At 45.2% G+C, this 26,496-nt stretch overlaps 2 protein-coding genes across 7 annotated transcripts in view; both read right to left on the bottom strand.

Moving 5' to 3' along the window:
• ZNF112 (zinc finger protein 112) overlaps nt 1-8,394 on the bottom strand; it is a 32,322-nt gene extending 23,928 nt beyond the window's left edge. Inside the window, exons 1-3 of one of the 2 annotated variants that reach the window (XM_084860702.1) lie at nt 8,300-8,394; nt 2,311-2,362; nt 381-410 (exon numbers count right to left, since the gene is read on the bottom strand). In XM_084860702.1, coding sequence (XP_084716828.1) covers nt 381-395 — 15 coding nt within the window. In that variant the 5' untranslated portion in view covers nt 396-410; nt 2,311-2,362; nt 8,300-8,394. Of the gene's footprint in view, nt 1-380; nt 411-2,310; nt 2,363-3,478; nt 3,736-8,299 lie in introns of those variants that run through there. The other variant, XM_084860703.1, reaches the window with a different exon arrangement.
• A 4,375-nt stretch (nt 8,395-12,769) lies between these two features.
• On the bottom strand, nt 12,770-25,967 carry LOC311609945 (uncharacterized protein). 5 transcript variants are annotated; one of them, XM_084860742.1, is made up of 4 exons: nt 25,817-25,967; nt 22,424-22,468; nt 16,576-16,728; nt 12,770-15,151 (listed from the first exon to the last, which is right to left on the bottom strand). In XM_084860742.1, exon 4 carries the CDS (start codon nt 15,051-15,053, stop codon nt 13,269-13,271), a length of 1,785 nt encoding a protein of 594 aa, XP_084716868.1. In that variant the 5' UTR covers nt 15,054-15,151; nt 16,576-16,728; nt 22,424-22,468; nt 25,817-25,967; the 3' UTR covers nt 12,770-13,268. The 5 variants fall into 5 exon arrangements, with proteins under 5 accessions (XP_084716868.1, XP_084716865.1, XP_084716867.1 ...); XM_084860739.1 differs by having other exon boundaries at nt 16,602-16,728; nt 25,817-25,966; XM_084860741.1 differs by having other exon boundaries at nt 16,602-16,728; nt 25,813-25,830.
• Nucleotides 25,968-26,496: the final 529 nt, after the last annotated feature.

Raw genomic sequence — 26,496 nt, 5'->3', positions numbered from 1 at the left:
AGTTAGAAACATCGATGAGAGAGAAACATCGACCAGCTGCCTCTTGCACACCCCCTTCCGGAGATGTGCCCCCAACCAAGGTACATGCCCTTGACCGGAATCGAACCCGGGATCCTTCAGTCTGCAGACCGACGCTCTACCACTGAGCCAAACCGGTTTCAGCTCTTTTCTTTTTTTTTTAATTGCTAGCCTTTTTTAGACTATTATTTGTGAAATAAAGTGATTAAGAAAATTTTCAAATGAAACAAAAAAGCATGCCTTATAAATGGTATTAAATGTCTAGTGTCATTCTTTATACTGATCAAGGAAGAGGAAAAAGGTATCCACACACAGAGAAATGAAATAACCTGCTAAGTGACAGAAATGAAAATGCCACTCACCTGGAACTTGGTCATTTTCTCCTTCTTTTCCTAGGGGAAGGCAGAACAAGGTAAGAAAGAAGCCATGGGAGAAAGGGAAATAGATCTTTGTGCAAACTGGGAAAGGTTGTCCGTCCCCCCAGGCCAACACTGCCACATGCACCTTAGCAGGCAGAGTGTGCTGGATTCCAGCTACCATTAGCTATTCGGAAGGATGCCTGAGTGCATGAGACAGCCTCCACGCTGTACCCAGAAGGCTGAACCCAACCTGTGGCTCCTGAGGTATTCTTTCTGATCCTGCGAAATGTGGGAAAGGAGAAGTGGAGGAATGTACTGGTTAAAAGTGGACTCTGCCCTGGCCGGTGTGGCTCAAGGGTAGAGCATTGACCTGCAACCAGGAGGTCATGATTCTATTGTAGTCAAGGCACATGCCCAGGTTGCCGGCTTGATCCCCAGTGGCGGGCATGCAGGAGGCAGCTGATCAATGATTCTCTCTCATCTTTGATGTTTCTCTCTCCCTCTCCCTCTCCTTTCCTCTCTAAAGTCAATAAAAATATATTAATAAAAAATAAATAAAAAGTGGACTCGATTGCCCTAGACAGCATTTCCCAATGGTTAGAGCATCAGCCCAAGAACTTAAGGGTCTCGGGTTCGATTCTGCTCAAGGACACGTAGCTGGGTTGCTGGTTCCACACCCTGGTTGGACAGGTGTAGGAGAAAACCAATTAATGAGGCTCTCACATGGATGTTTCTCTTTCCCCTCTCCCCCGCCCTCTTCCTTTCACTTTCTCTAAAATTAATGGGGAAAATGTCCTCCAGTGGATATTTTCAACAACAAAAATGGACTCTTGTTGACAATTCCTCTCTAGATCTGATACTGCTGTATATTGGCTTTACATTTACTATATATTGACACTGCTACGGATATAAAAATAATGGTTAAATTAATAAACCGCTCTATGCTTCATGTCTGTGATCCATGATATTAGGATAATGGCACCAACATTATGACTGCCGATAGGGACATATGTGTGAGCAGAGGATCTCAGCCATGGAGGAAAACAGGCCAATGTTTCCTGTTTTCCTGTAGCTGCCGAATACTACTCTGCATCATAAAGCTGTCCTTGCAACTGTGTCTTGTAAGACATCTAGGTGGCAGGGATTTGGCTTCTTACTTAATAATTTGGTCTGTGGCCTGAGTAATAACACATGTTTAAACACTGAGACCATTCTTTAAAAATTTAGTGGCTGGTGAATATACCTCCTAACGCAGGAAGAGGCTCAAATAGTACCCCCTCTTCCCACAAGGATATCCTGAAAGATGTAAAAAGTCCCTGATGCTATGACATTTTTCATCTCTGAAAAGTGTTGGCTCAGCGCTCAACCCCTGGAAGGATTTGGAAAGCAGGAGTTAAATTTCTTGGGTTCTTCCTCAAAATAATTCAATGTTCTCAACAGATATTTACTTTATTTACTGTCCCCAGGCAATGACAAGATCTAAAGACAAAGAGCTAAAAAAATGGGCTACAGATAAGGCAGAGCCTTTTATTTGTTTCTATTATTTTTATTTTTTATTGATTTCAGAGAAGAAGGGAGAGACAGAGACAGAAACATCAATGATGAGAGAGATTCATTGACTGGCTGCCTCCTGCATGTCTCACACTGGGGATCAAACCCGAAACCTGGGTATGAGCCCTGACTGGGAATCGAACCGTGACCTCCTGGTTCGTAGGTTGTCACTCAATTACTGAGCCACGCTGGCCGGGCAAGGCAGAGCCTTTTAGCCCCACTGTCGGAGGCTTTATGCTTCTCTAGTAGAGCACCCACCCCCTCCCAGTCCCTACCCACAAGGCCCTGCTATAGAAGCCACAAAATGTATGCATAACTACTAAGAACAGATAGTAACTTGGCCACACAATTAGCAACAAAAGAGCTGTTTTCTTTCACTTACCCAACATTTATGGATCACCTTCTAAAAGGGATGTAAATCCCAGATCCAGAGCCTAGGGTGAGAGAACAATTAGATAATTAGCAATTATACCACACACTGATCGATGACAGAGGGGAGGTTAAGGAGGGTGCTTTGGGAGAACATGGAAGGGGCCCTCAAACCCAGGCTGGATAAGGGAGGGGCTGGAATGGGCTCAGTGGGGCAAATGTGGCTTGATCTTAGCCCCGGAGGATGACAGAGCTGTACTGGCTACTAAGAGCTAATCAGAGTACTCCAACAGACTGCGGGTCAGAGGGCACCTGGGGCAAAGGAGGAAGCAGAAAGGTGATGAGAAGAACCAAATCCTGTGCTTTAGAGGAAATGCCTCATTTAATCCTCATCACCCGAGATATCGGGACAGTTTTTACAGCTAGGAATATTGGCAAAAAAGCTGAAAAGAAAATATATCTGATGGACATCATTAATCATTAGGGAAATGGACATTATAATGAGATACCAACACACACCTATTAGAATGTCTAAAATTAAAAAAGACAATAACTGCTGACAAGGATGTGGAGCAACTGGAACTCTCAAAAGTCATTACATGGTTTGGCTGTTTTTTATAAAGTTAAATATACACTACCCATATTACCCAGCAATCCCATTCCTGATTATGTATTTTGGGGAAATAAGCATAAGAACTTGTACACATATGTTTACAGCAGCCTATTCATTACTGCCAAAACGTGGATACAACACAAATAGCTTTCAATGGGTGAATGGATAAACATTGTATGTCCATCCTATATAATAAAAGGCTAATATGCAAATTGACCAGTCACTATGACAGGCAGTGATCATCAGAGGGCAGATGCTCACCACAGGAGCTGCCCCCTGATGGTCAGTACACTCCCACAGGAGCTGCCCCCTGGTGGGCAGTTGGGCTCATGGCTGGCGAGTGCAGCAGTGGTGGAGGGAGCCTCTGAGGCAGTGCTAAAGATGTCCAACTGCCAGCTTAGGCCCGCTCCCCGTCATTCGGACACCCCCCAAGGGCTCCTGGACTGCGAGAGGGCTCAGGTCGAGCTGAGGAACACCCCCCCCCCCCAGTGCACCAATTTTATGCACCAGGCCTCTAGTAATTACTATATTAACCAGTAATAAAAACAAATGAAGTAATAATACATACAACTTGGATGAATTTCAAAGACATCCTACTGAAAGAATGCAGCCTCAAATGTGGAGAGAAGGGAGCCCTAGCACACTGCTGGTGGGAATGCAGACTGGTGCAGCCATTATGGAAAACAGACTGGCGTTTCCTCGAAAAATCTAATATGGAACTGCCATTTGGCCCAGTGATCCCACTTCTAGGAATATATCCTAAGAAATCCAAAACACCAATCAGAAAGAATGCATACACCCCTATGTTCATAGCAACACAACTTACAATAGCTGAGATCTGGAAACATCCCAAGTGCCCATCAGAAAAGGAGTGGATAAAAAGCTGCCGCACATCTACACCAGGGAATATTACGTAGCTGTAAAAAAGAAGGATCTCTTTTCCTTTGAGACAGCATGGGCCGAGACTGGTTTGGCTCAATGGATAGAGCGTCAGCTTGGGGACTGAAGGGACCCGGGTTCGATTCCGGTCAAGGGCATGTACCTTGGTTGCGGGCATATCCCCAGTGGGGGGTATGTAGGAGGCAGCTGATCGATGACTCTCTCTCATCGATGTTTCTAGCTCTCTATCTCTCTCCCTTCCTCTCTGTACAAAATCAATAAAATATATATACAATATATATATATAAAAAAAAGAGACAGCATGGAGGGACCTGGATAGTATCATGCTAAGAGAAAGACAAGTATCATATGATCTCACTCATATGTGGAATCTAATGATCCAAATAAACTGTTTCACCTACCCAACATTTATGGATCACCTTCAAAAATAGAACCAGAGTCACAGAAGCATGAACAGACTGTTGAACCTCAGAGGGAAGGCAGGGGAGGGTGGGTGAGAAGAGAGGAACCAAAGAACTTGTATGCGTATATGCATAAGCCATGGACACAGAAAGTAGGTGGGGCAGCGGTGGGGATGAGGTAGAAGGGGTTAATGGAGGGGGGGAAGGAGACATATGAAATACTTTCAACAACAAAAAATTAATTAAAAAAAATAAAACAACTCACGAGGGGAAAAAAAAAAAATGGAGCCTCAAACGGTTCTATCTGGCCTGGTCAGTGTGGCTCAGTTGGTTGAGCATCATCCCATGAACCAGAAGGTCGCTGGTTCAATTCCAGATCAGGGCCCGTGCCCAGGTTGTGGGTTCAATCCCCAGTAGGAGGCGTGCAGGAGGCGAGGCAGCAAATCGATGTTTCTCTCTCCTCCTTCCTCTGAAATCAATAATTTAAAAAAAAAAGGTTCTGAGCAGCCGGTGTGACTCCGTGACTGAGTGGCAACCCATGAACCAATCAGGGGTTACCAGACTGATTCCTGGTCAGGGCCCATGCCCAGGTTGTGTGTCTGAGCCCCAGGGGAGGTGTGCAGGAGGTAGCCGATAGATGTTTCTATGTCTCCGTCCCTCTCCCTTCCCTCATTCTAAAAAAATAAATATATTTAAAAAATTTTTTTTAAAGAATGTGATTGACAAAAAATGGGTGCTGTTTCCTTTTTTTAAAAAATGGCTCAGTCTGACATGAACCATTTTAAAAATATATATATTTTATTGATTTTTCACAGAGAGGAAGAGAGAGGGATAGAGAGTTAGAAACATCAATGAGAGAGAATCATCCATCAGCTGCCTCTTGCACACCCCCTACTGGGGATGCGCCCGCAACCAAGGTACATGCCCTTGACCGGAATCGAACCCGGGACCTTTCAGTCCCCAGGCCGACGCTCTATCCACTGAGCCAAACCGGTCCCGGCTGACATGAACCATTTTTTTAAAAAAGGATATTTCAGAAACTGAACTGCAGACCCTTCATGCCAGCTGTCCTTTGAGTACCTACTCTAACTGCAAACCCTTGCCAACCGTGTACTTCGCGCTGGCACGTCCCCAGCACCAGAAGAACTGTCCGTGTGTGGAAGGAGAGAAATAGGAAACACAGAGCCCTCGCTGGCTTGGCTCAGTGGACAGAGCATCGGCCTGTGGACTGAAAAGTCCCAGGTTTGATTCCCGGTCAAGGGCACAAGCCTGGGCTGCGGGCTTGATCCCCAGTGTGGGGCGTGCAGAAGGCAGCCAATCAGTGATCCTCTCTCATCATTGATGTTTCTCTCTCCCTTTCACTCTTCCTTCCTCTCTGAAATCAATAAAAATATATTTTAATTTAAAAAAGAAACCAAGAGCCACAAGACACAGACAAGTCCAACTGGGTCCGAGAAAACAAGATTCCTCACCATCCTTCGCTGACGTACGACACTTTTTTTTTTTTTAATAATATATATATATATATATATATATATATATATACATATATATATATATATAATTGATTTTGTACAGAGAGGGAGAGAGATAGAGTTAGAAACATCGATGAGAGAGTCATCGATCAGCTGCCTCTTGCACACGCCCTACTGGGGATATGCCCGCAACCAAGGTACATGCCCTTGACAGGAACCGAACCGGGGTCCCTTCAGTCCCCAAGCCGACGCTCTATCCATTGAGCCAAACCGGTTTCAGCTTAAGTACAACACTCTTGTGCCCCTTCACCTTCTCAAGCACCATCCTCCAAGCTGCAAAGACTGAACACCTTTAGAGTAGCTGCCAGCACAGCCTTTTCTTGGTCTTGGGTGTAAACTCATAGATCCTCCCTTGCTCTGGTTGATGGACAGATGTAAACCCCACCTGTGGCCAGACATTCCTGAGCTCTGAAACACCAATCAGCACCTGCCAAATACCCTAAGCCACGCCCCCCAATCTAGGTCCCTAATCACCAATCAGCATGTGCTGAGTGCCTAAGCCCCGCCCCCTATCCTTAAAGGTGCTTGTACCCAGGCCCTCGCTCTCTTCTGCCCCTCTGTCTGGAAGCAGCCGGCAGAGGGTCTCTTCCCTCCAACAAAGCCTGTGTCCTGCCATCCTGGCCTCCGGCCCCCTCTCTATTTCATCTTTCATAAACGAAGTATGATAATCCATTTTTAACAATTACAGCAATAAATCAATCACTACCATACTGACTCAACGTTGGGGATTTGCTTTAAAATACCGAAACATGAAAATTTGTAGGGGAGGGGTTGATACAAGACTGGCATATTAACCAGGGTTGAATTTCATTATTTTATTATTACATTTGGCTATGATTGTAAATTTCCATGGTAAAAACTTAAAGGGAACACCTATGATACATATTTTGTAAAACTTAAGTAAAAATCCAAAAATCTATGGAACAGGAAAACATTAAAGTATTACTATTATATCTCTGTATCCTGTGGTACCTGAATAATTAAATCTTTTTCTTTATACTTTGTGTATTTTTTTCATTCTTTAAAATGTGCAATCATGCCCTGACCGGTTTGGCTCAGTGGATAGAGCGTCGGCCTGGGGACTTGAGGGTCCTGGGTTCGGTTCCGCTTGGGGCGTGTGCCTCGGTTGTTGTAGGTGCAGGAGGCAGCTGGTCGATGTTTCTCTCTCATTGATGTTTCTAGCTTTCTGTCCCTCTCCCTTCCTCTCTGTGAAGGATCAATAAAATATATTTATAAATAAATAAATAAAATGTGCAATAATTTCTATAATCAGAATTTGAACTATAAATATAATTTCAAATAAAGTATAATTAAATTGCAGATGAGGAAAGAAAAAAGTTATATATAAAAACAACACTCAGAGCACACAGACACAGCTTTCATGGCGCTCTACAAAAATCCAAAACATGCCTTCTCAAGCAGATACTAAACATGCTAAGAACTAGGACAACAGATGGGAACTGCCTCAGCTCCAATCCCAGCTCAGCATCTCACTGCGATTTAGGACAAACCGCTTTTGCTCCAGTGTCTCCGTTTCCTCATCTTTAACAGAAGGACAGCAGTACCCCTGAGCCTCACTGCGCTCTTGTGAAGGATTAAATGTCAATGCATACGGGTCCTGGCCTCCTCCCCGCAGCCTTTTTTGAAGGGGTCCAGGCCAGGATGGCAAAGGGGCGGAGAGAAATGAGAACTGAATCATCAGCTCCCCTAACCCATGATCAGTGGACACCCCAGACCACAGCCAGGCGTGACGCTCTCCAAAACATTAAAGTGAAAAGCACAATAGAAATCCGGGTACTGCCAAAACGTTTTTGGCTCAGTGGCTAGAGCATCGGCCTTTGGACTGAAAGGTCCAGGGTTCGATTCTGGTCAAGGGCATGTACCTTGGTTGCGGGCACATCCCCGGTGGGGGGTGTGCAAGAGGCAGCTGATCGATGCTTCTCTCTCATCGATGTTTCTAACTCTCTATCCCTCTCTCTTCCTCTCTGTAAAAAAATCAATAAAATATTTTTATTTTTTTTAAAGAAAATAAAAGAAATCCGGGTCCTGCCCGCTTCCTTCAGAGATGAGAGATGAGAGATGAGAGCGGGGCCAGGGGCGCCGGCCCCATCCCGGGCTCACACCAGGTTCGGGGAGCTCGGGGCCAGAAATGACAACGGGCTGGTCCCGAAAGACAGGCTCTCGGTCTTTCCCTTCGACGCTCTCATCAGAGGCAGACACACTCACACCAGCTTAAAGAGGAGACGCGGTCAGAGACATTAAGGTTGTCATTTCGCTAGGCAGGGGCGGCGCCGGCCGGAGGTCGGGGAAACGGTGCGGGGAAAGGACGGCGCCCGGGAGGCCCTGCATCCCAGCCAGGCACCCGGGGGGGATGCGCGAACGGCCCCGCCGTCCCGCGGGCTCATTCAGAGGGAGCACAGCCCGCCCGTGGCCGCAGGCGGCTCTCTTCCTCCTCGCGAGGGCGGCCCGCTCTGCTCTCCGCCGGCCCACAGCGGAGCGCGGGGAGGTCGGCGAGGGCGCGGGAGAGGCTCACGCGGGGAGCTGAGGGCTCACCTTTCCGGGAGGCAGGAAGGCCGCGGCCTCGAGTACCTGGGGCGGAAGTGACTCTGCCCACAGAGGCCTCCTGGACTACGCTTCCCAGAATTCCCGACGGGAGCTGGACCGCAGCCTCAGCCTCCCGGAGCGGAAATCATCCAGCTACGGCGTTCCCAGACTACACTTCCCAGAATTCCCGAGGGGAGCTGGACCGCAGCCTCAGCCTCCCGGAGCGGAAATCATCCAGCTACGGTGTTCCCAGACTACACTTCCCAGAATTCCCAGGCCGTTTCGTCACCTTCCTGGGGTGGAAGTGCCGGCTGCTCTACCTAGAGTCTGGATTGTATTTCACAGTTTACGGATCCGGAACGAATGCCATAACCCCGCTTTCCTGGAGCCGAAATGCTTCCGAACATAGAGAACTGTATTGTGTGCTTGTGTTTGCATGCCTTAAAGGCGGCTTTTTTTTTTTTTTTTTTTTTTTTTTTCCCCCGGAGTGTGATTGCCTCTCAAACTGTGGACTACACTTCCCAGTCTCCTGCGGGCAGCCCTTTCCGCCAAGCTGCTTTTTCTTTTGGGGAGTCAGTATTTGGATAGTCTTTAGCAGAGTCAGCCTGAATTCTATACTGTTAGGTGAGCGTGGTCACCTTCTCCCTTTTTTCTGCAAACTTGACGGGGGTGAGGGGGTAGATGGAACTAGATTAGCATGAGGGTTAAAGCTCGGTGATGGTTCTATGGAATGTTATCCTATTCTTAGAGTATTTGACCATACTGGTAAATTTCCAAAATAAAAAGCAAAGGATCTAGAGCCAAGATTACTCTACCATAGTAAAGCTATCATTTAGAATTGAAGGCAAAATAAAGAACTTCACAGACAAGAAAAAGCTATAGGAGTTCATCATCACCAAGGCAATATTACATGAAATGTTGAAGGCTATTCTTTAAGCAGAGAAGTAGGAAGAAGAGGAGGAGGAAGAAATGTGAACTGCAAAATGGCAATGAATAAATATCTATTGACAATTGAATCTAAAAATCAAAATAAACCAAAAAAGGAATCTAATGAACAAAATAAGTTAATGAATAAAATAGAACCAAAGGCATGGAAACATGCAACAGACTGATGAATCTCAGAAGGGGGCGGGAGGGGAAAATGGGAAGAGGTTAACCAAAAAACTTCTATGCATATATGCATTACCTATGGACACAGACAATAGGATGGTGAAGGCCTGGGTAAGGTGAGAGCTGTGTGAAGGGGGTAATGGGGAGAAAAGGGGGGACATTTGTAATACTCTCAACAATAAGATTTAAAAACAAAATAAATTTGAAGAGTTGCATGTATCCACTGGTACCATATTGACTATTGTTTCAACTTGCACTTTTAGGCCGAGTATCGGTATGGGTTGATTTGTGTATTTGGTGTGAGATAGAAGTCAAGGTTCATTTCTTTTCCCCTTGGGCATTTATTGGTGTGATCGTCTTTCCTTCACTAGCACTGCAGCAGCAGGAGAGCTGTTGTATATCAGGAGAGCTACCAGAACTGAACTCTATTGCTTCACTGGTCTGATGGCCACCATCGTGTATTACCACTGTTTTAATAACTGTAATTTTAAAATAGGTTTGACATTTGATACCATAACACCTTCAGTTGTGTAGTTATTCTAGATTCTTTCCTATTCTTGGCCCTTTAAATGCCTATATACATTCTAGAATCAAAAGGCCTGCCTGTACCCTAGCTGGTTTGGCTTAGTGGATAGACTCTATAGATAGAGTGTCGGCCTGCAGACTGAAAATGTGAACTCCTCATGAAGCCACTCCCACACTCTTTACATTTGTAAGGTTTCTCTCCTGTGATAACTTTCTGATGAATTTGCACAGGGGAGCTTTAAATGTCTCCCCACACATTACACATATGGAGTTTTGCTCCTAGGAGAAAATTCTGATGAAGTTCAAGATCGGGCCCACCACCTATCATGTGCCCTGACTGGAAACCAAACCCATGACCTCCTGGTTCATGGGCTGACACTCAGTTGTTCTCTCTCCTTTTAAAGAGAGTTTTAAAAATATCAGCCTATTTAATATTCTTAAAATTACACAGAAAGCTTTCCAAAATCAAAATTAATACTAATAGTAATAAGGTCCTATTTATGTACATTTTATTTTATTACAATATTTTTTTAATATTTTACGGAGAGGAAGAGAGAAGGATAGAGAGTTAGAAACATTGATGTGAGAGAAACATCGATCAGCTGCCTCTTGCATACCCCCCACTGGGGATGTGCCCGCAACCAAGGTACATGCCCTTGACCAGAATCGAACCTGGGACCTTTCAGTCTGCAGGCAGACACTCTACCCACTGAGCCAAAATGGTTTCGGCCTATTTATGTACATTTTTAAAAAATGGATATTCTAGCTGAAACCGGTGTGGCTCAGTGGATAGAGCGTCGGCCTGCGGACTGAGAGGTCCCAGGTTCTATTCCAGTCAAGGGCATGTACCTTGGTTGTGGGCACATCCCCAGTAGGGGGTGTGCAAGAGGCAGCTGGTCGATGTTTCTCTCTCATCAACGTTTCTAGCTCTCTATCCCTCTCCCTTCCTCTCTGTAAGAAAAATCAATAAAATATATATATATTTTTAAATGGATATTCTAAATATAATATTTCACTCTGCCCTAGGGAAAACTTGCAAACATTTAAAGCCAAGTTCAAACAGGCAGCTCCCAGGGATAGCAGATGTCCTGTCAGTGACACAGGGCAAGCCAAGAGCCGTGGTTCTCTATGGGGAGTCTGGCAGCGGTACTCTGGATATTTGTGATCTACACATTGGAAATAAATTACTTCCAATGCTCAATACACACTTCCAATAAGCCATGTATAACTTATTTACAAAAAAAAATGTTGTTTGAATATTGTACCTTATAAGAAAGTGTTGTTTTTTATCAATTGCATTGAAATCAAGTTTATAACCACGCCATTCTGTTTTATCATTTACAAACAGTCATTTTATTTTATACATTTACAAATATATCTTTAGAAAAATCCATAAAAAAAGACTCTGACTTACTCTAAATTACAGGTTTCCAAAGAGATCATATCTTAAAATTAGATAAAAATTTATAAAACTCTGAAGACTTCTAAGACCATCAATTACAACCTGGAGATTTTAAAAATACATTAACTAAAGACTTTCTACAACAGTGTTGGAAGAGATCTTACCTAATCAGGTGCCTAACCACGAATGGACATCTGACCCTGACTCTGACACTTACCTCTATCTACAGTGGAGATCAAAAACTTTTCAAGAATGAAAAGCCCAAACATCAGAAATAGACAGCCATTCTGAGATACCAACAAGGCCTATATACCTACAAATTAATGTTACTACTACTATTTGTAATAATAATACTTGTTCTTTAGGTATATGTAACCCAACTGTTAATAATTACTGAATGTGTACGACATCTACCTGCATGATAAATTATAGTCTTTTTATAGTATCACTTTAAAAATATTTTTTTAAAAGCTATTATAAAAAGTTAAGTAAAAAGAAATATTAAGCCCAGCAGGTGTGGCTCCATGGCTGAGTGTTGACTTATGAACCAGGAGGTCACAGATTGATTCCTGGTCAGGGCACATGCCTGGGTTTTGGGCTTGATCCTTAGTAACACATGTGCAGGGGGCAGCCGATCAATGTTTCTCTCTCATTGATGTTTCTATCTCTCCCTTTCTCTTCCTCTCTCTAAAATCAATAAAAAATATTTTAAAAAGAAATATTTAGAAAGGAATTTTATATGTAAACACAAAAACCTAATTATGAAACATATCTCACATTTGTATAACTTCTACCTTGTCCCCGATGAGCATGAAGACTTGAGTTCTGCCTGAAGTTCTTACCACACATGTCACATTTATAGGGTCTCTGTCCTGTGTGGATCCTCTGATGAACATGAAGATACGATCTCCACACAGCACCTTTCTCACACACAGCACTTCTGTAGGGTTTCTCTCCACTGTGAACTCACGGATGACCTGGCAGAAGTGCAGTCTGATTGAACCTCTCGGCACACACAGAACTCTGTAGTGTTTCTCTGCAGTTGGACTTGATGAGTTTGGAGACTGCGGTCTAATTGGAAACTCTTACCACAACCAGCCCATGTGTAGCGTTTCTCTTTTGTGCAGACTCATTGATGTTCTTGAAGACGTGAACTGTGAGTAGAGCCTTTACGACGTGTCTCACATTTTTATAGTTTCCATTTTGTGTGGATTCTCTGATACACTTGCAGATTTGATGTCTGACTTGAGGAATGACTGACGCTCTTATCGTACACGCCACAATGATAGGGCTTCTGATCCTCTGGTGAATATGAAGGTAAGATCCCCACATGAAGCCTTTTCCACACCCAGCACACTTGCAGGGTTTCTCTCCCGTGTGGCCTCACTGAAGAACTTGCAGATGTGATGTCTGACTGAAGTCCTTGCCACACACAGCACATCCATAGGTTTTGACTCCACTGGGGACTCGCCAATGGGCTTGAAGAAGTGAACTCCAACTGAAGCCCTTCCCATGCACAGCACATGCGTAGGGTTTCTCTCCAGTGTAAACTCACCGATGTCCTTGAAGATGTGAACGGTGACTAAAGCCCTTACCACAAGACTCACATTTGTATGGCTCCTCTCCTGTGTGGACTCGCTGATGAGCCTGCACATGTGATGTCTGACTGAGGCTCTTACCACACACACAGCACACTACCAGGGTGACTGTCCAGTACGGACTAAATGGAATTCTTTTAGACATGAACTATGACAAAAGCCCTTACACATGTCTCACATATTTATGGATTTGCTCAAGTGTGGACTTAGTGATGAGCTTGAAGACGAGATTTAGTGAGACTGAAGTACTGTCTCACAGGTGACATTTATAGGGATTCTCCCCTGTGTGGATCCTCGGATAAATCTGAAAATACAGGCTCTACATGAAGCCTTTCCCACACTCTTAACATTTGTAGGGATTCTCAACAGTGTGGATTCGCTGATGGTCTTGAAGACTTGAGGTATGGCTGAAGCTCTTACCACCCACAGTACATTTGTAGTGTTTCTCTCCAGTGTGGACTCGCTGGTGGGATTGAAGGTATGAACTCCGACTGAAGCTCTTTACACACACAGCACATTTGTAGGGTTTCTCTCCTGTGTGGACGCGCTGATGAGTCTGGAGACTTGAGGTCTGACTAAAGCTCTTCCCACACACGCTACATTTGTAGGGTTTCTCTCCTGTGTGGGTCCTCTGATGAACATGAAGACTTGAGGTCACCATGAAGCCTTTACCACACACAGCACATTTGTAGGGTTTCTCACCACGGTGGACACGTTGATGGTACTGAAGGCTTGAGGTCTGACTGAAGCTCTTCCCACACACAGCACAACTGTAGGGTTTCTCCCCTGTGTGGAATCGCTGATGGCCTTGAAGATGCGAACTCCGACTGAAGCTCTTACCACACACAGCACATCGGTACGGCTTCTCTCCGGTGTGGATTCGCTGATGGGCCTGAAGATGTGAACTCTGGCTGAAGCTCTTCCCACACACCCCGCATGTGTAAGGTTTCTCTTCTGTGTGGATCCTCTCATGAACGTGAAGATACGAGCTCCACATGAAGCCTTTCCCACACACAGCGCATTTGTAGGGTTTCTCTCCCGTGTGGACTCGCTGATGAACTTGCAGATGTGATTTCTGACTGAAGCTCTTTCCACACACAGTGCATTTGTAGGGTTTCTCTCCCGTGTGGATTCGCTGATGGGCCTGAAGACTCGAGGTCTGGCTGAAGCTCTTACTACACACAGGGCATTTGTAGGGTTTGTCTCCAGTGTGGACTTGTTGATGTTCTTGAAGATGTGAACTACGAATGAAGCCTGTGCCACATGCCTCACGTTTGTATGGGTTCTCTCCAGTGTGGACTCGCTGATGGACATGAAGCTGAGAACTTAGTCTGAAGCCCTTTTCACACACGGCACATGTGTAGGGTTTCTCTCTAGCGTGGACTCGGTGGTGAACTTTAAGATGTGAACTCCGACCGAAGCCTTTCCCACACACAGCACATTTATAGGGTTTCTCTACTGTGTGGACTCTCTGACGGATTTGCAGAGGTAAGCTTTGACAGAAGTCTTCACCACACTCACCATTCCTACTGAATGTCTCTTCTGTGAGAACACTTTGATGAGTGCAAAGCAGCAAGCTATAACTGATGCCACCCCCACACTGGCTACACTTATGAGATTTTGCTCCACGGTATAACTGCTTATGAAGTTCAAGACTGGGGCCAGAACTGAAGCCTTGTCCATTCTCGTGAGAATTTTGCTCTCCTACATGGATTCCATTATGCTGACATGAAGTCTTGATGAAACATTTCCCACAATTATTGTGGCTACACGACTTCTCACCTTTATGTACTTCCTGATCATCATCATGATCATGAGAGGTCCTTTTAATATCACAACCATCACACTTACACAGTTTACACTTCCCATCAAACTGCTGACACCTACTCTGATAATTCTGTGCCTCTCTCCAGAAATCCCAGGTGGTCTTACTTGGAAACTCTTGATTTTTTATACTCTTGTCACTTTGAACTTCCCCTTGAACCTTTATTGCATAGTTCTCATCTTCAGAAACCTGAGTGGATTCTGTTGCCCACAACTGACAGAAGGAATCGCCTTGGATTGGCAAATCAGATTTCTTGCCTTGTAGATTTATTATCAAGTCTTGATTTCTGGTTAACTTAGTCATAATTTGTTCCCATATTGGCCAGCATACAAAGTCTTCATGAAAAAGGTCCCTTAATTCAACTTCCTGAAGAGTCTTTATCTCGTTTTGATTCCAGTGTCCTGAAAAGATAAGAATTCAGAGATGAAAATGAGGACAAATGAATATTTACTCAGAAATAAAAATATTTTCACCAGTCAACCACACTGGGAGACCATATTCGATCAGCTTGGACTTAGTCATTGGCTTTCTCATGCCTATGAAAACTATCCACTAAGTGTTAAGGAGACTCACTTGGAACTATAACAAGACTTACTTATGAAATAAAAATTAGAAATAGATAGCTACATAGCAGGAAACTTTTTAGCAAAAGTAAAAAGGATAGATAACATTCAACTGGTGAAGAACTGGAAAAAAATAGAAAACTCATTTCTATATCTTATGGGAGTAAAATTCCTAAGATAATTGTTGCCACTGAATTTTATGATCAATGTGAACAGCTAATATTCTCTTCCATGCTTTGTACATGTATATGTATTTGTACATATGAGAAGGTGCCCTGGTACCAAGCACACAGGATGGTCCCCAATGATTCTGCCTCCTGATGTCTATATCCTTTCAAATCCCTTCTCACAATGTGTCAGGATTGGTCTGTGAAGCCAATAGAATACAGCAGAAGTGAGAATATATCACTTCCATTATAAAAGACATTGTGGTTTCTGCCTTCCTCTGTCATAGGTGTAACCAGTGGGGGAAACTAACTGCCATGTTTGGAAGACACTCAGGGGCTCAATGGAGAGGCCCACTGGCTAGGAACTGAGGCCTTCTCCCAACCATCATGTGAATGAGAGCATCTTGGAAGCTGAAACTTTAGTTCCATTAAACCTTCAAAGGCCTGAAGCTCTGCTGGACTCCTTGACAAGTTTATGAGATTCTGACCCTTATCATCCAGATAAGCTATCACCAGATTCCTGACTGACAAAAGTATAAATAAATGCTTGTTGTTGTAAGCTACTAAGTTTAAGAATAACCCTAGCTGGCTGAATGGATAGAGCATTGGACTGTGGACTGGAAGGTCCCGGGTTTGATTCTGATCAAGGGCACATGCCGGGGCTGCGGGCTCAATCCCCAGTGGGAGGTGTGCAGGAGGCAGCTGATCAATGATTCCCTATCATCACTGCTATTTCTCTCCCTCTCTCCCTCTCTTTTCCTCTCTGAAATCAATAAAAAATATATTTTAAAAAATACAACAGGCAATCAAATAATCATCCTTTCCTGATTTATTCACAATTTTGGTTATACTGTATGCAGTTACGACAAGGAGCGGTGCTGTCTTTATTCTATTTTGTTCACTACAATAAAGATGTAACACACCCACTGATTTTAAACCCCATCAAGATGTCACTACTGCAATTTGCAAAGGAAAAGGAAAGGTACAGACAGGATATCTTACAGGACTTGGGAAATTGAGATCCTAGGTTTGGGGCACATTTCAGAAGTCCCAAAGTCTTAAACATTTGAAATCAAAGTGCTCCTGGGAGCTGACGTTCCGTCACAGGGCCCCGTCCTCACCCACGGAGACCAGGTTCCGGAAGTTCTCCAGCGTCACGTCCCGGTACAGCTTCCTCTGGGCAGCGTCCAGCAGCCCCAGCTCCTCCTCCGTGAAGACCACAGCCACGTCCTGGAAGGTCACCGCCTCCTACGGCCCCGAACACAGGAAACCTCGGCTTTACGACCAGCGGCCACGGGGAGAGGGCAGCCCCGAGGGGCAGAGGGGACGGGGGAAGCTGTCCTGGATTCTGCTGGCCCTGAGTCTACTTTAAGGACCTTCCCCCTCTTCTCAACCCGGCATGTCAATGTCATACACTGATTTTCCCGTCCAAAGTGTGTGCAATTTACCCTCTTTGGTTGAACACCATAAGGTCTCGGGTTCAATTTCTAGTGAGGGCACATGCATGGTTGTGGGCTCAATCCCTAGTAGGGGACTTGCAGGAGGCAGCCGATTGATGCTTCTCCCTCACCCTTTCATTTCCTTTCTCTCTCAAAAAAAATTGATAAAAACATATGTGAAAAATTGTGCAATTGAAAACAATCCCTGTTAATTTCACTTGATGTCATTTGTGAGTATTCCTATATAAGCACCCTGGAACTGGAACTCTTCAATCGTGGGGGGATATACGTTTTGATTAGTACCCTGTTTCCCTGAAAATAAGACAGTGTCTTATATTAATTTTTGCTCCCAAAGATGCGCTAGGTCTTATTTTCAGGGGATGTCTTATTTTTCCATGAAGAAGAATATGGTACACATTTATTGTTAAATGAAAATAAAGGAAATTTATTACCTGTATACGGTACGGTAGTACGGTAGTTGTCAACACAAACCAGATAAACTGTGAATCCTACAGTATCAAGAATTTACTCATTTATTCAATGACAATCATGTCATCATCTTCTGGAACATCATCATAACAATCCAATTCCTGAATTTCCTGGTGAATTTCTTGTGAGTCCATTTCTTTCAGAATCAGTGGACCAAATCTCTCATGTTTAGCCTGGGGGGGGGGGACCTTATTTTTGGGGGGATGCCTTATATTTCACTCAGAAGGAAACCTGTAAATAGGTCTTATTTTTTGGAGGATGTCTTATTTTCGGAGAAACACGGTACTACCAAATTGTTCCAATTTGTTAATTTACTCCCAACAGACTCTGATGGATTTTATCTTTCCTTTTATCAATTCCTACTTGGAGTTAACCCAGTTTATTGAATCTGTAGGTTTATGTCCCTTAGAAGTTAGGGAAATTTTCCACCAAATTTCTTCAAATAGTTCTTCAGTCACACCGTCTTCCTCCTCTTCTCCTGGATCTCCGATGACAGGTGTCGGAAGCCAATTCCAGCATGTCATAAATGCAAGAGTTTCATCAAAAGGTTGATGGAATTTGGGGACTCAGCAAGGGCTGAATCATGTATGTTACTGCCTGTTGGAAATGGCTAAGGGCATTTCCCTAAACCTGAAAAGGATACATAAATGATTGTTTGCTGCCAAACAGCTGAGGGCATTTCAAGCTACATGTTATTGCCTCCTACTGGCCAAACACCTGAACAGCTGTAGGCAGTTTCCCCAATCTGACAATGGATTCTGTGTACCAAACCTTACCCTTTAATGTGTATATCTACCTTGCCTTAAGACAAATTATGTAAATAAAGAGCAAGGGGTCCTGAGACAAGAAAGAACTTAGTTCCTTTAGCTAAGTCTTCTCTGGCTCCCCAAAATACCTTCCAAAATTACGTTTTGTCTCTGGACTCTTTTTTTTTTTTTTTTTTTTAATATATTTTATTGATTTTTCACAGAGAGGAAGAGAGAGGGATAGAGAGTTAGAAATATCGATGAGAGAGAATCATCAATCAGCTGCCTCTTGCACACCCCCTACTGGGGATGCGCCCAAAATCAAGGTACATGTCCTTGACCGGAATCGAACCCGGGACCTTTCAGTCCCCAGGCCGACGCTCTATCCACTGAGCCAACCTGGTCCCGGCTGTCTCTGGACTCTTGATTAATTTACACACAGTACCTTCTCAAGATTCCTGAACCCTTGTAGATGCTGGATTAAGACCCCTGGCAACAGGAATGTTAGATACGTTATAGTATAGTCCCATGGATCCATGAAGCTGTTTTTTCTTCCCCAGTCTATTTTCTCTCTTTTATTAATATTAAATAGTTTCTATTTCTCTCTTTTTTAAAAAAAATATATTTTATTGATTTTGTACAGAGAGGAAGGGAGAGAGATAGAGAGCCAGAAACATCGATGAGAGAGAGTCATCGATCAGCTGCCTCTTGCACACCCCCTACTGGGGATATGCCCACAACCAAGGTACATGCCCTTGACCGGAATCGAACCCGGGACCCTTCAGTCCCCAAGCCGACGCTCTATCCATTGAGCCAAACCGGTCCCGGCTCTATTTCTCTTTTTTATTGCTTATTTACAGTGATAGTGAGATGCCATTCATTAGAATCCGATATAATAAAAGTGTAATATGCAAATTGACCGAACGGTGGACTGACAGGTTGGCAGGCAGGGGGGAGGGCTGGCGAGCAGGTGGCACTGGGCCAGCCAAGGCATGTGCCAGCAGGCAGAGGGAGGGGATGGCGATGGGGTGGGGTGGCAGCAGCAACCAGCGGTGGGGTAATAAGAGCTGGTGCCATCCCCTGATCATCTGCCCAGTCACCTGCAGAGATAGGCCATGGGCAGCAGCAGCAGCGGGGTGATTCAGGGTGGGGCTGGCTGCTTGCCATCCCCAGATAGGCCCACCATGGTCGTCTCCTGCAGAGGGAGGCCAGACTGCAGCTTGGACCCCTTCCCCAGGGGGAGCAGACCTAAGCTGTCAGTTGACATCCCCTGAGGGCTCCTGGACTGCGAGAGGGCACAGGCCAGGATGAGGGACCCCCCTCTGAGTGCATGAATTTTCATGCACCAGGCCTCTAGTCTATTTATATATATAAAAGCCTAATATGCAAAGTGAAACCTTGAGAGTTCAACCAAGAGTTCAATCGCTCACTATGACATATGCTGACCACCAGGGGGTGGCGTGGAACGAAGGAAGGCCCCATTGGCAGCTGGCAGCCACTAGGCATCCTACTATGCACAAATTTCATGCACTGGGTCTCCAGTGACTGAAATAAAAAGATCTACATCAAATTATGGAAAAGATGTAGAGCAACTGAAACTCTCAGATGCTGTGGTGGGCTGTAAATGGTATCCCCTCTTTGGGTAACTGCTTACATTCACCTACCCTACAAGCTGTGTCATTCCACTTCTAGATGCTTACCCAAGAGACATGAAAACATATCCATAAGAAGACCTGCCCAAGAATGCTAACAGGACATTTATGTATATCAAAAGCTGCCAAAGAACCCAAATGTCCTTCAAAGGGAGAATTTTGTCTTTTCTTCCAAAGGATAAACAAAGTGTCATATATAGCTGGGACCGGTTTGGCTCAGTGGATAGAGCGTCGGCCTGCGGACTGAAAGGTCCTGGGTTCGATTCCGGGCAAGGGCATGTACCTTGGTTGCGGGCACATCCCCAGTAGGAGGTGTAAAAGAGGCAGCTGATCGATGATTCTCTCTCATCGATGTTTCTAACTCTCTATCCCTCTCTGTGAAAAAAATCAATAAAATAAATTTTTTTTTAAAGTGTCATATATATTCATAAAATGTAATACAACTCAACAATAAAAAGGAATACTGTAGTGATGCATACCACATAGAGGAATCGCAAAAAACATGCTGAGTGAAAAAAAGCCAGGCACAAGAGTACATACCGTACGAATTAAGTATATTAAATTTGTAAACAAGTAAACTAATCATGTGATGACAGATCAGGACAGCAGATGCCTCCGAGGGGTAGAAAACTGACACGGAAGATTCTGTGGTACCAGAGAGCATGGCCCCCTCCAACTCCCCCCTGTGGGAACATAATGAAGGTCACCTGAACGTACACCCTGGGACTCTGGGAACCTGGCCAAGGCCTCGGTCAGGAAGGGCCAAAAGGAAAACGTTTCTGGCGGAAACCGGTTTGGCTCAGTGGATAGAGCGTCGGCCTGCAGACTGAAAGGTTCCAGGTTCGATTCCGGTCAAGGGCATGTACCTCGGTTGTGGGCACATCCCCAGTAGGGAGTGTGCAAGAGGCAGCTAATCGATGATTCTCTCATCGGTGTTTCTAACTATCTCTCTCCCTTCCTTTCTGTAAAATATCAATAAAATATTTAAAAAATAAAATTAAAAAAAAGAAAGAAAACATTTCTGGGTGTGAGCCTAGAGTGAAACGCTATGGCTGGTTGCTGTGTTCTGTACTCTATATAGCCCAGCACTAGGAAATCCTGTGTTGCAGAGACTTCACTGGCAACCACCCTCTCCCCACCCCATGCACATGTAAGTTCACATAATAAACTCAGGTCTTTCACAGCCAGCCCGAGACACAGGAGAGAACATCTGGGGATAATGTAAACGATCTATTTCGAGTTTTGGGTGGTGGTCCAATGTAATAATTCAGCTTTCAAAACGGGGCATAGCGCCGTCACCAACCTAACACTTAAGATGTCTAATTTTTGTAAATAAGTTATATTTCAAGTTTAAAACCCATGCAAAAATGTTACGAATCAAAACAGAATTCATTCAGCGGCACATTGGGGCATATACATGTTTGTAGCTTTTGAAGTTCACACGAAAAATAGAAACTCTTCTGAAAGAAGTACATAAAATACGCCGAAACCGGCGTGGCTCAGTGGATAGAGGGTCGGCCTGAGGATTGAAAGGTCCCGGGTTTGATTCCGGTCAAGGGCATGTACCTTGGTTGCAGGCACATCCCCAGTAGGGGGTGCGCAAGAGGCAGCTGCTGGATGTCTCTCTCTCACCAATGTTTCTTGCTCTCTATCCCTCTCCCTTTCTCTCTGTAAAAAAAATCAATAAAATATATATATTTTTTAAAAGAAGTACATAAAATAATGCCAAATCACAACAAAGCTACTAACATTAAGTGAAAACATAAGATTTAAAATTGTACATGTGCTGTGGTTATAATTATATAAAATATAGCATGGGAAAATAGCTGATGTAGCAATGTAGTAATGTGGCTTTTTATAATATTCTTCATTGTTTAAAGCACATGTGTTAAACACAAGGCCCGCGGGCCAAATCCAGCCCGCCAGGCCTTGCAATGTGGCCCGCACCGCGCTGTCATCACTGCACTCCGCTGTCAGTTTATGACATTGTCAGTTTATGACTGTTCAGTAAACCATTCGGCCCGCGATTTAGGCTGGATTTTAGATTTTGGCCCCTTCTCTGATTGAGTTCGACACCCCTAGTTTAAAGTCTTACATATGTCTTCTTTTTCCATCACTGACCTCTCCCCAGCCACTCCCACCCCCTAGTAATGTGGTTTTAAAAAATATTTTTTAGCCCTAGCTGGTATGACTCAGTGGATAGAACATCAGACTTAAGACTGAAGGGTTCCAGGTTCAATTCCGGTCAAGGGCACATGCCCGGATTGCGGGCTCAATCCCATTGTGGGGCATGTAGGAGGCAGCCGACCAATGATTCTCTCTCATCATTGATGTTTCTACTGGTATCGCTCTCCCTCTCCCTTCCTCTCTGAAATCAATAAAAACATATTTTAAAAAAATGTATATCTATGAATTTCTGCACTTTTATAAAATGAAAATGATAAAACCAAAAGTAAAAACAAAAGCTAAAGACAAAAACAAAAATAAAACCCATACAAATGATAGTCACTGGCACATAACACACACCCGTCTTCCATCCTTCCCAAGGGAGAGAAAGACGCTGTGTCTAAACTCTGAGAAGAGACCTTTAAGAAATGAAAATAAAAACTCCACTCACTTGGGACATGGCCATTTCCTCCTGCTCCTGGAGAAGCACAGAACCCTGGGAAGGCAGAGGTGGCAAAGGAGAGAGAAGCCATGAGACGCGGGCCCTGGCACACGTGGCCGCTCTGTGTGAATTTTAAAGGGACCCTCCTGTGGCCCCCAGCAGTGCCTCTCAGCCAGGGGCCGGGTGCCGGGAACCCCTGCCCGGCTCCAGGCAGTAAAGCCAGCACAGAGTCCCTGACGCTCCAAAGGTCAGCACTCCCATCCGGGTACCGTGGGAATGAAGGGCACTGGGATGTACTGGCCATGACAATGGAAGCAGACTCGGAGGCCAAAAGCCTGGGTGGGGCATATTGTCAGGATTCCACTACTGATCCTTCTCACCCACTAGCTCAGTGGTCAGTAAACTCATTAATCAACAGAGCAGCAAACCATGGCTCCCAAGCCGCATGTGGCTCGGGAACTGCATGTGGCTCACGAACAGAAGTTTGCCAACCACCGCACCAGCTCATTGCGCCTGTTCCACATCTACAGCACCGTTATCTAGCTCACAGCGTTGTCAGTACATTCAAAGAAGCATGCAGTGCCTGATAGCTCTCATGTTCATGGGCCTTCCTACTTCAGGCAGAAGGACTGTGGTGGGAATGAGAGCAGTGCATCCACCTCTCAGAGCCTTTACAACATCCAATTCAGAACACGCTCTCTCAGGGCTGCTGGCCCTGGTGTCCAGCTGCCCGTTGACACACGCACCAGCCAGCTGTCTCACCTGCCACCCATGAAGCTGATATCACACTAGAGGAAGCAGGTAGGAAACATAACTATAGAATGTAGCTCCTAGTTACCAGGTGAGGACTTGGGAATCATTTGTGTCTCCTCTCCCTTGCCCTCCGTATATTTATAATAATCCAACACACACCCTCTAGCCTCCATGTGTGGAGTTGGCAATAAAACACCAAAGCAAATGTGAAAACGGGGGAGGACTATATCACAAGATGGACAAAAGCTGACTATAGTTGGAGACTGTGATCAGACATGATAATTCATTAGTATATTATTGTCTCTGCACCTGTGTTTGAAAAGGTTCATGATCACAGTTGTCACAAGGACGACAACTATGATACAAGTTTTGAGAAGCCTGGAGAATATATACATACATAGAAACAAGTAAAGAGAAATACATTAACATCCTTATAGTTATCTCTACAGGTGGGGTCATAGGTAGCGTTTGGCTTCCTTCAGCTATTCCTTGAATTCTCTATGATGAGCACAAATTAACTCAATAATTAGAATCTAGCTGAAACCGGTTTTGCTCAGTGGATAGAGTGTCGGTCTGCAGGTTCGATTCTGGTCAAGGGCATGTACCTTGGTTGCAGGCACATCCCATGGGGGATGGGGGTGTAGGAGGCAGCTGGTCGGTTTCTCTCTCATCGATGTTTCTGGCTCTATACCTCTCCTTTCTTCTCTGTGGAAAATCGGTAGAATATATTTAAAAAAAAAAAAAGAAAGAAAGAAAGAAAAAAGAAAGAAAGAAAGAAAGAAAGAAAGAAAGAAAGAAAGAAAGAAAGAAAGAAAGAAAAGGAGGCTGGAAGATATTGCAATTGTGTCACTGCTCCAGGATGAGTCACAGAGGACATCCTCCAGGCACCAGCTGGGAGGACCCACTTCCTCCTTTCAGACGGGATCGGGGAGTGGGAAGTCCTTAGCAATCCAGGAGCACCCCGCTCCCCGCTGTGGACAGACAAGGGCCAGCGGAGCTGGGGCTGGCGCTGGAGCTCAGACCGCCCGCAGGCTCAGCACCGAAGCCTCAGGGACTGAGCACTTCTCAGAAAGAAATAACAGACTGATAACAACCAGGCCCCCCTCTCTAGTAGCTTGTGCTGGGATCGCTGCTAAGCACTTTGACATCTTTCACTTTCCCCTAATCTTTTTTTTTTTTTTAATATATTTTATTGATTTTGTACAGAGAGGAAGTGAGAGAGATAGAGAGTTAGAAACATCGATGAGAGAGAGTCATCGATCAGCTGCCTCTTGCACACCCCCTACTGGGGATATGCCCGCAACCAAGGTACATGCCCTTGACCGGAATCGAACCCGGGACCTTTCAGTCCCCAAGCCGACGCTCTATCCATTGAGCCAAACCGGTCTTGGCTCACTTTCCCCTAATCTTACAAGGAGCCCTCTGGGGAGGTCCTCCTGAGGCAGGGCAGTAAGAAGCTAGGAAAACTCCTTGGCAAGTGGAATGGGAAAACAAACAGATAACTGAACCAACCGGCAGAGTGATTTACAGCCAGATACAGAGGTCACACCGGTGGGAAGCCCCGGGGAGAACTGGGGCCAGACCTGGCCACGGGTGATGTTTCCTATCGCTGGTCATCGGTGTAGCCCTCCCCCCTGACCTTCCCTCTCTAGTGAGAACATCAGGGCATCAGTTGTACTTCAGCTCCGGGCCCAGAAAAGCTGCAAAACCAGGCCAGGGAGGCCAGGGCCAGCTGCCATGATGAATGACCCGAGGCCCGGCGCTGACCTATCAGTGGAGACCACGACCATGAAAGTGCACACCTGGGAAAGCTGATGAATATGGTGGGGTTTTTATTTTTAATTTTTATTGATTTATTACAGAGAGGAAGGGAGAGGGATAGAGAGTTAGAAACATCGATGAGAGAGAAACATCGATCAGCTGCCTCCTGCACACTCCCCACCAGGGATGTGTCGGCCACCAAGGTACATGCCCTTGACCGGAATCGAACCTGGGACCCTTGGGTCCGCAGGCCGACGCTCTATCCACTGAGCCAAACCGGTTAGGGCTGAATATGTTTTTGAGATCCTCCCCTGTGGCTTCCCCTAAAAGTCCCGCCAGGAAGCAGATTAAACCCCAGGAGATAAACGAAGCGGGCCCCAGCTCTCTCTGGGTCACGTCTCCTCCCGGGTGAACTTGCTATTTTCTTTCTCCTGAACGCCACCTGCCCCAGCTTTAACAAATAGCCTCTGAGCATCGCCTGGATTCCTGCTGTGAAATCTTACCAATCCAGACCCCACCACCACCACCACCGCTGGCTGGGGGGGTGACTGAGCCCAGCCGGTGGGACAGTACTGTCACCTCGGTCCCTGTCCGGTGACGCCGCTGTCCGCTCCTCTCTGGCCAGGAGAAACAGACAAACCAATAACTCTACAAAGATCCTATAACTGGAAAGGTACGGAGTAAGCGAGAGCAAGGGGGGGGGAGGGAATCGGCCCAGAGACGCTGACACAGGTTCCCGACCCGGCCGACCCCCAACCCCACGCGCGAACCTGCCACCCGCCGCTTCCATTCCCCAAGGGCCAGGGGGGCACCTACGGGACCCACGCCCACGCCATCCACCCACCCACTCACTCACTCACCCACTCACTCACCCACCCACTCACCTACCTCCTAGGAGAGCGTGGCGACTCGCGCCCATCCCACTGCAGCTACTCCCTCCCAGAGCGGAAGTGGATCGCACTGCCCAGCGCCTCTGGACTACATTTCCCAGAATCCTCCACAAGGTAGCGCTTCTATTAGGTTGCCACTTCCAAAAAAATAAAATAAAAATAAAAAATAAATACCTAAGATGGTTCAGTTCAGTCAGTGCTTAGGCACTATGAGAGCTTGACTTTTTTCCCCCTTTCCTTTTTTCTAAATTAAAAAAAAATCACAGTATTAATAAGTGTGACTGAAAAGTAAATATGGATGAACAGGGCAAAAATTAAAGGATCTCAAAGTCAAAGTCTGTTTGGTAGCTCCTAGATGGCCCTAAATCTCTGACGGTTTATCTTGTGTGAGCTATTCACTCGAAAATGCTGGGCACACAAAAAGGGAAAGTGACCTCTCACCACCCCACAGAACAAAAACCAAAAATTTCCCATGCGTCTTGGTTTTAAATATTCATTTTTAAATGAAATAGATCATTTCACTTTCTGGCAAGCAAAAGAAAAGATAGTCAAGAAAGTGAAGGAAATGCTGTAAGTTGGAAAAGCCTAGAATGTCTGTGAAAATGTTTCTTTCTTTAGCTCACCATAAAACGTCTCATAATCTATATCCAGCCTGCTCTTGACATCATAAATATGATA

Source organism: Pipistrellus hanaki (assembly GCF_964339955.1).
Source record: "Pipistrellus hanaki genome assembly, chromosome: 15".
Classification (NCBI taxonomy): Eukaryota; Metazoa; Chordata; class Mammalia; order Chiroptera; family Vespertilionidae; genus Pipistrellus; species Pipistrellus hanaki.
The sequence above is the reverse complement of the archived record's forward strand: the minus strand, read 5'-3'. Positions and strand labels throughout refer to the sequence as shown.

Bases quoted from the DNA above. Each gene is read 5' to 3' on its own strand.
- LOC311609945 (XM_084860739.1), bottom strand. The intron at 15,152-16,601 runs GTGAGGACGGGG...TTATCTTTTCAG, and splicing joins CCGGAACCTGGTCTCCGTGG to GACACTGGAATCAAAACGAG.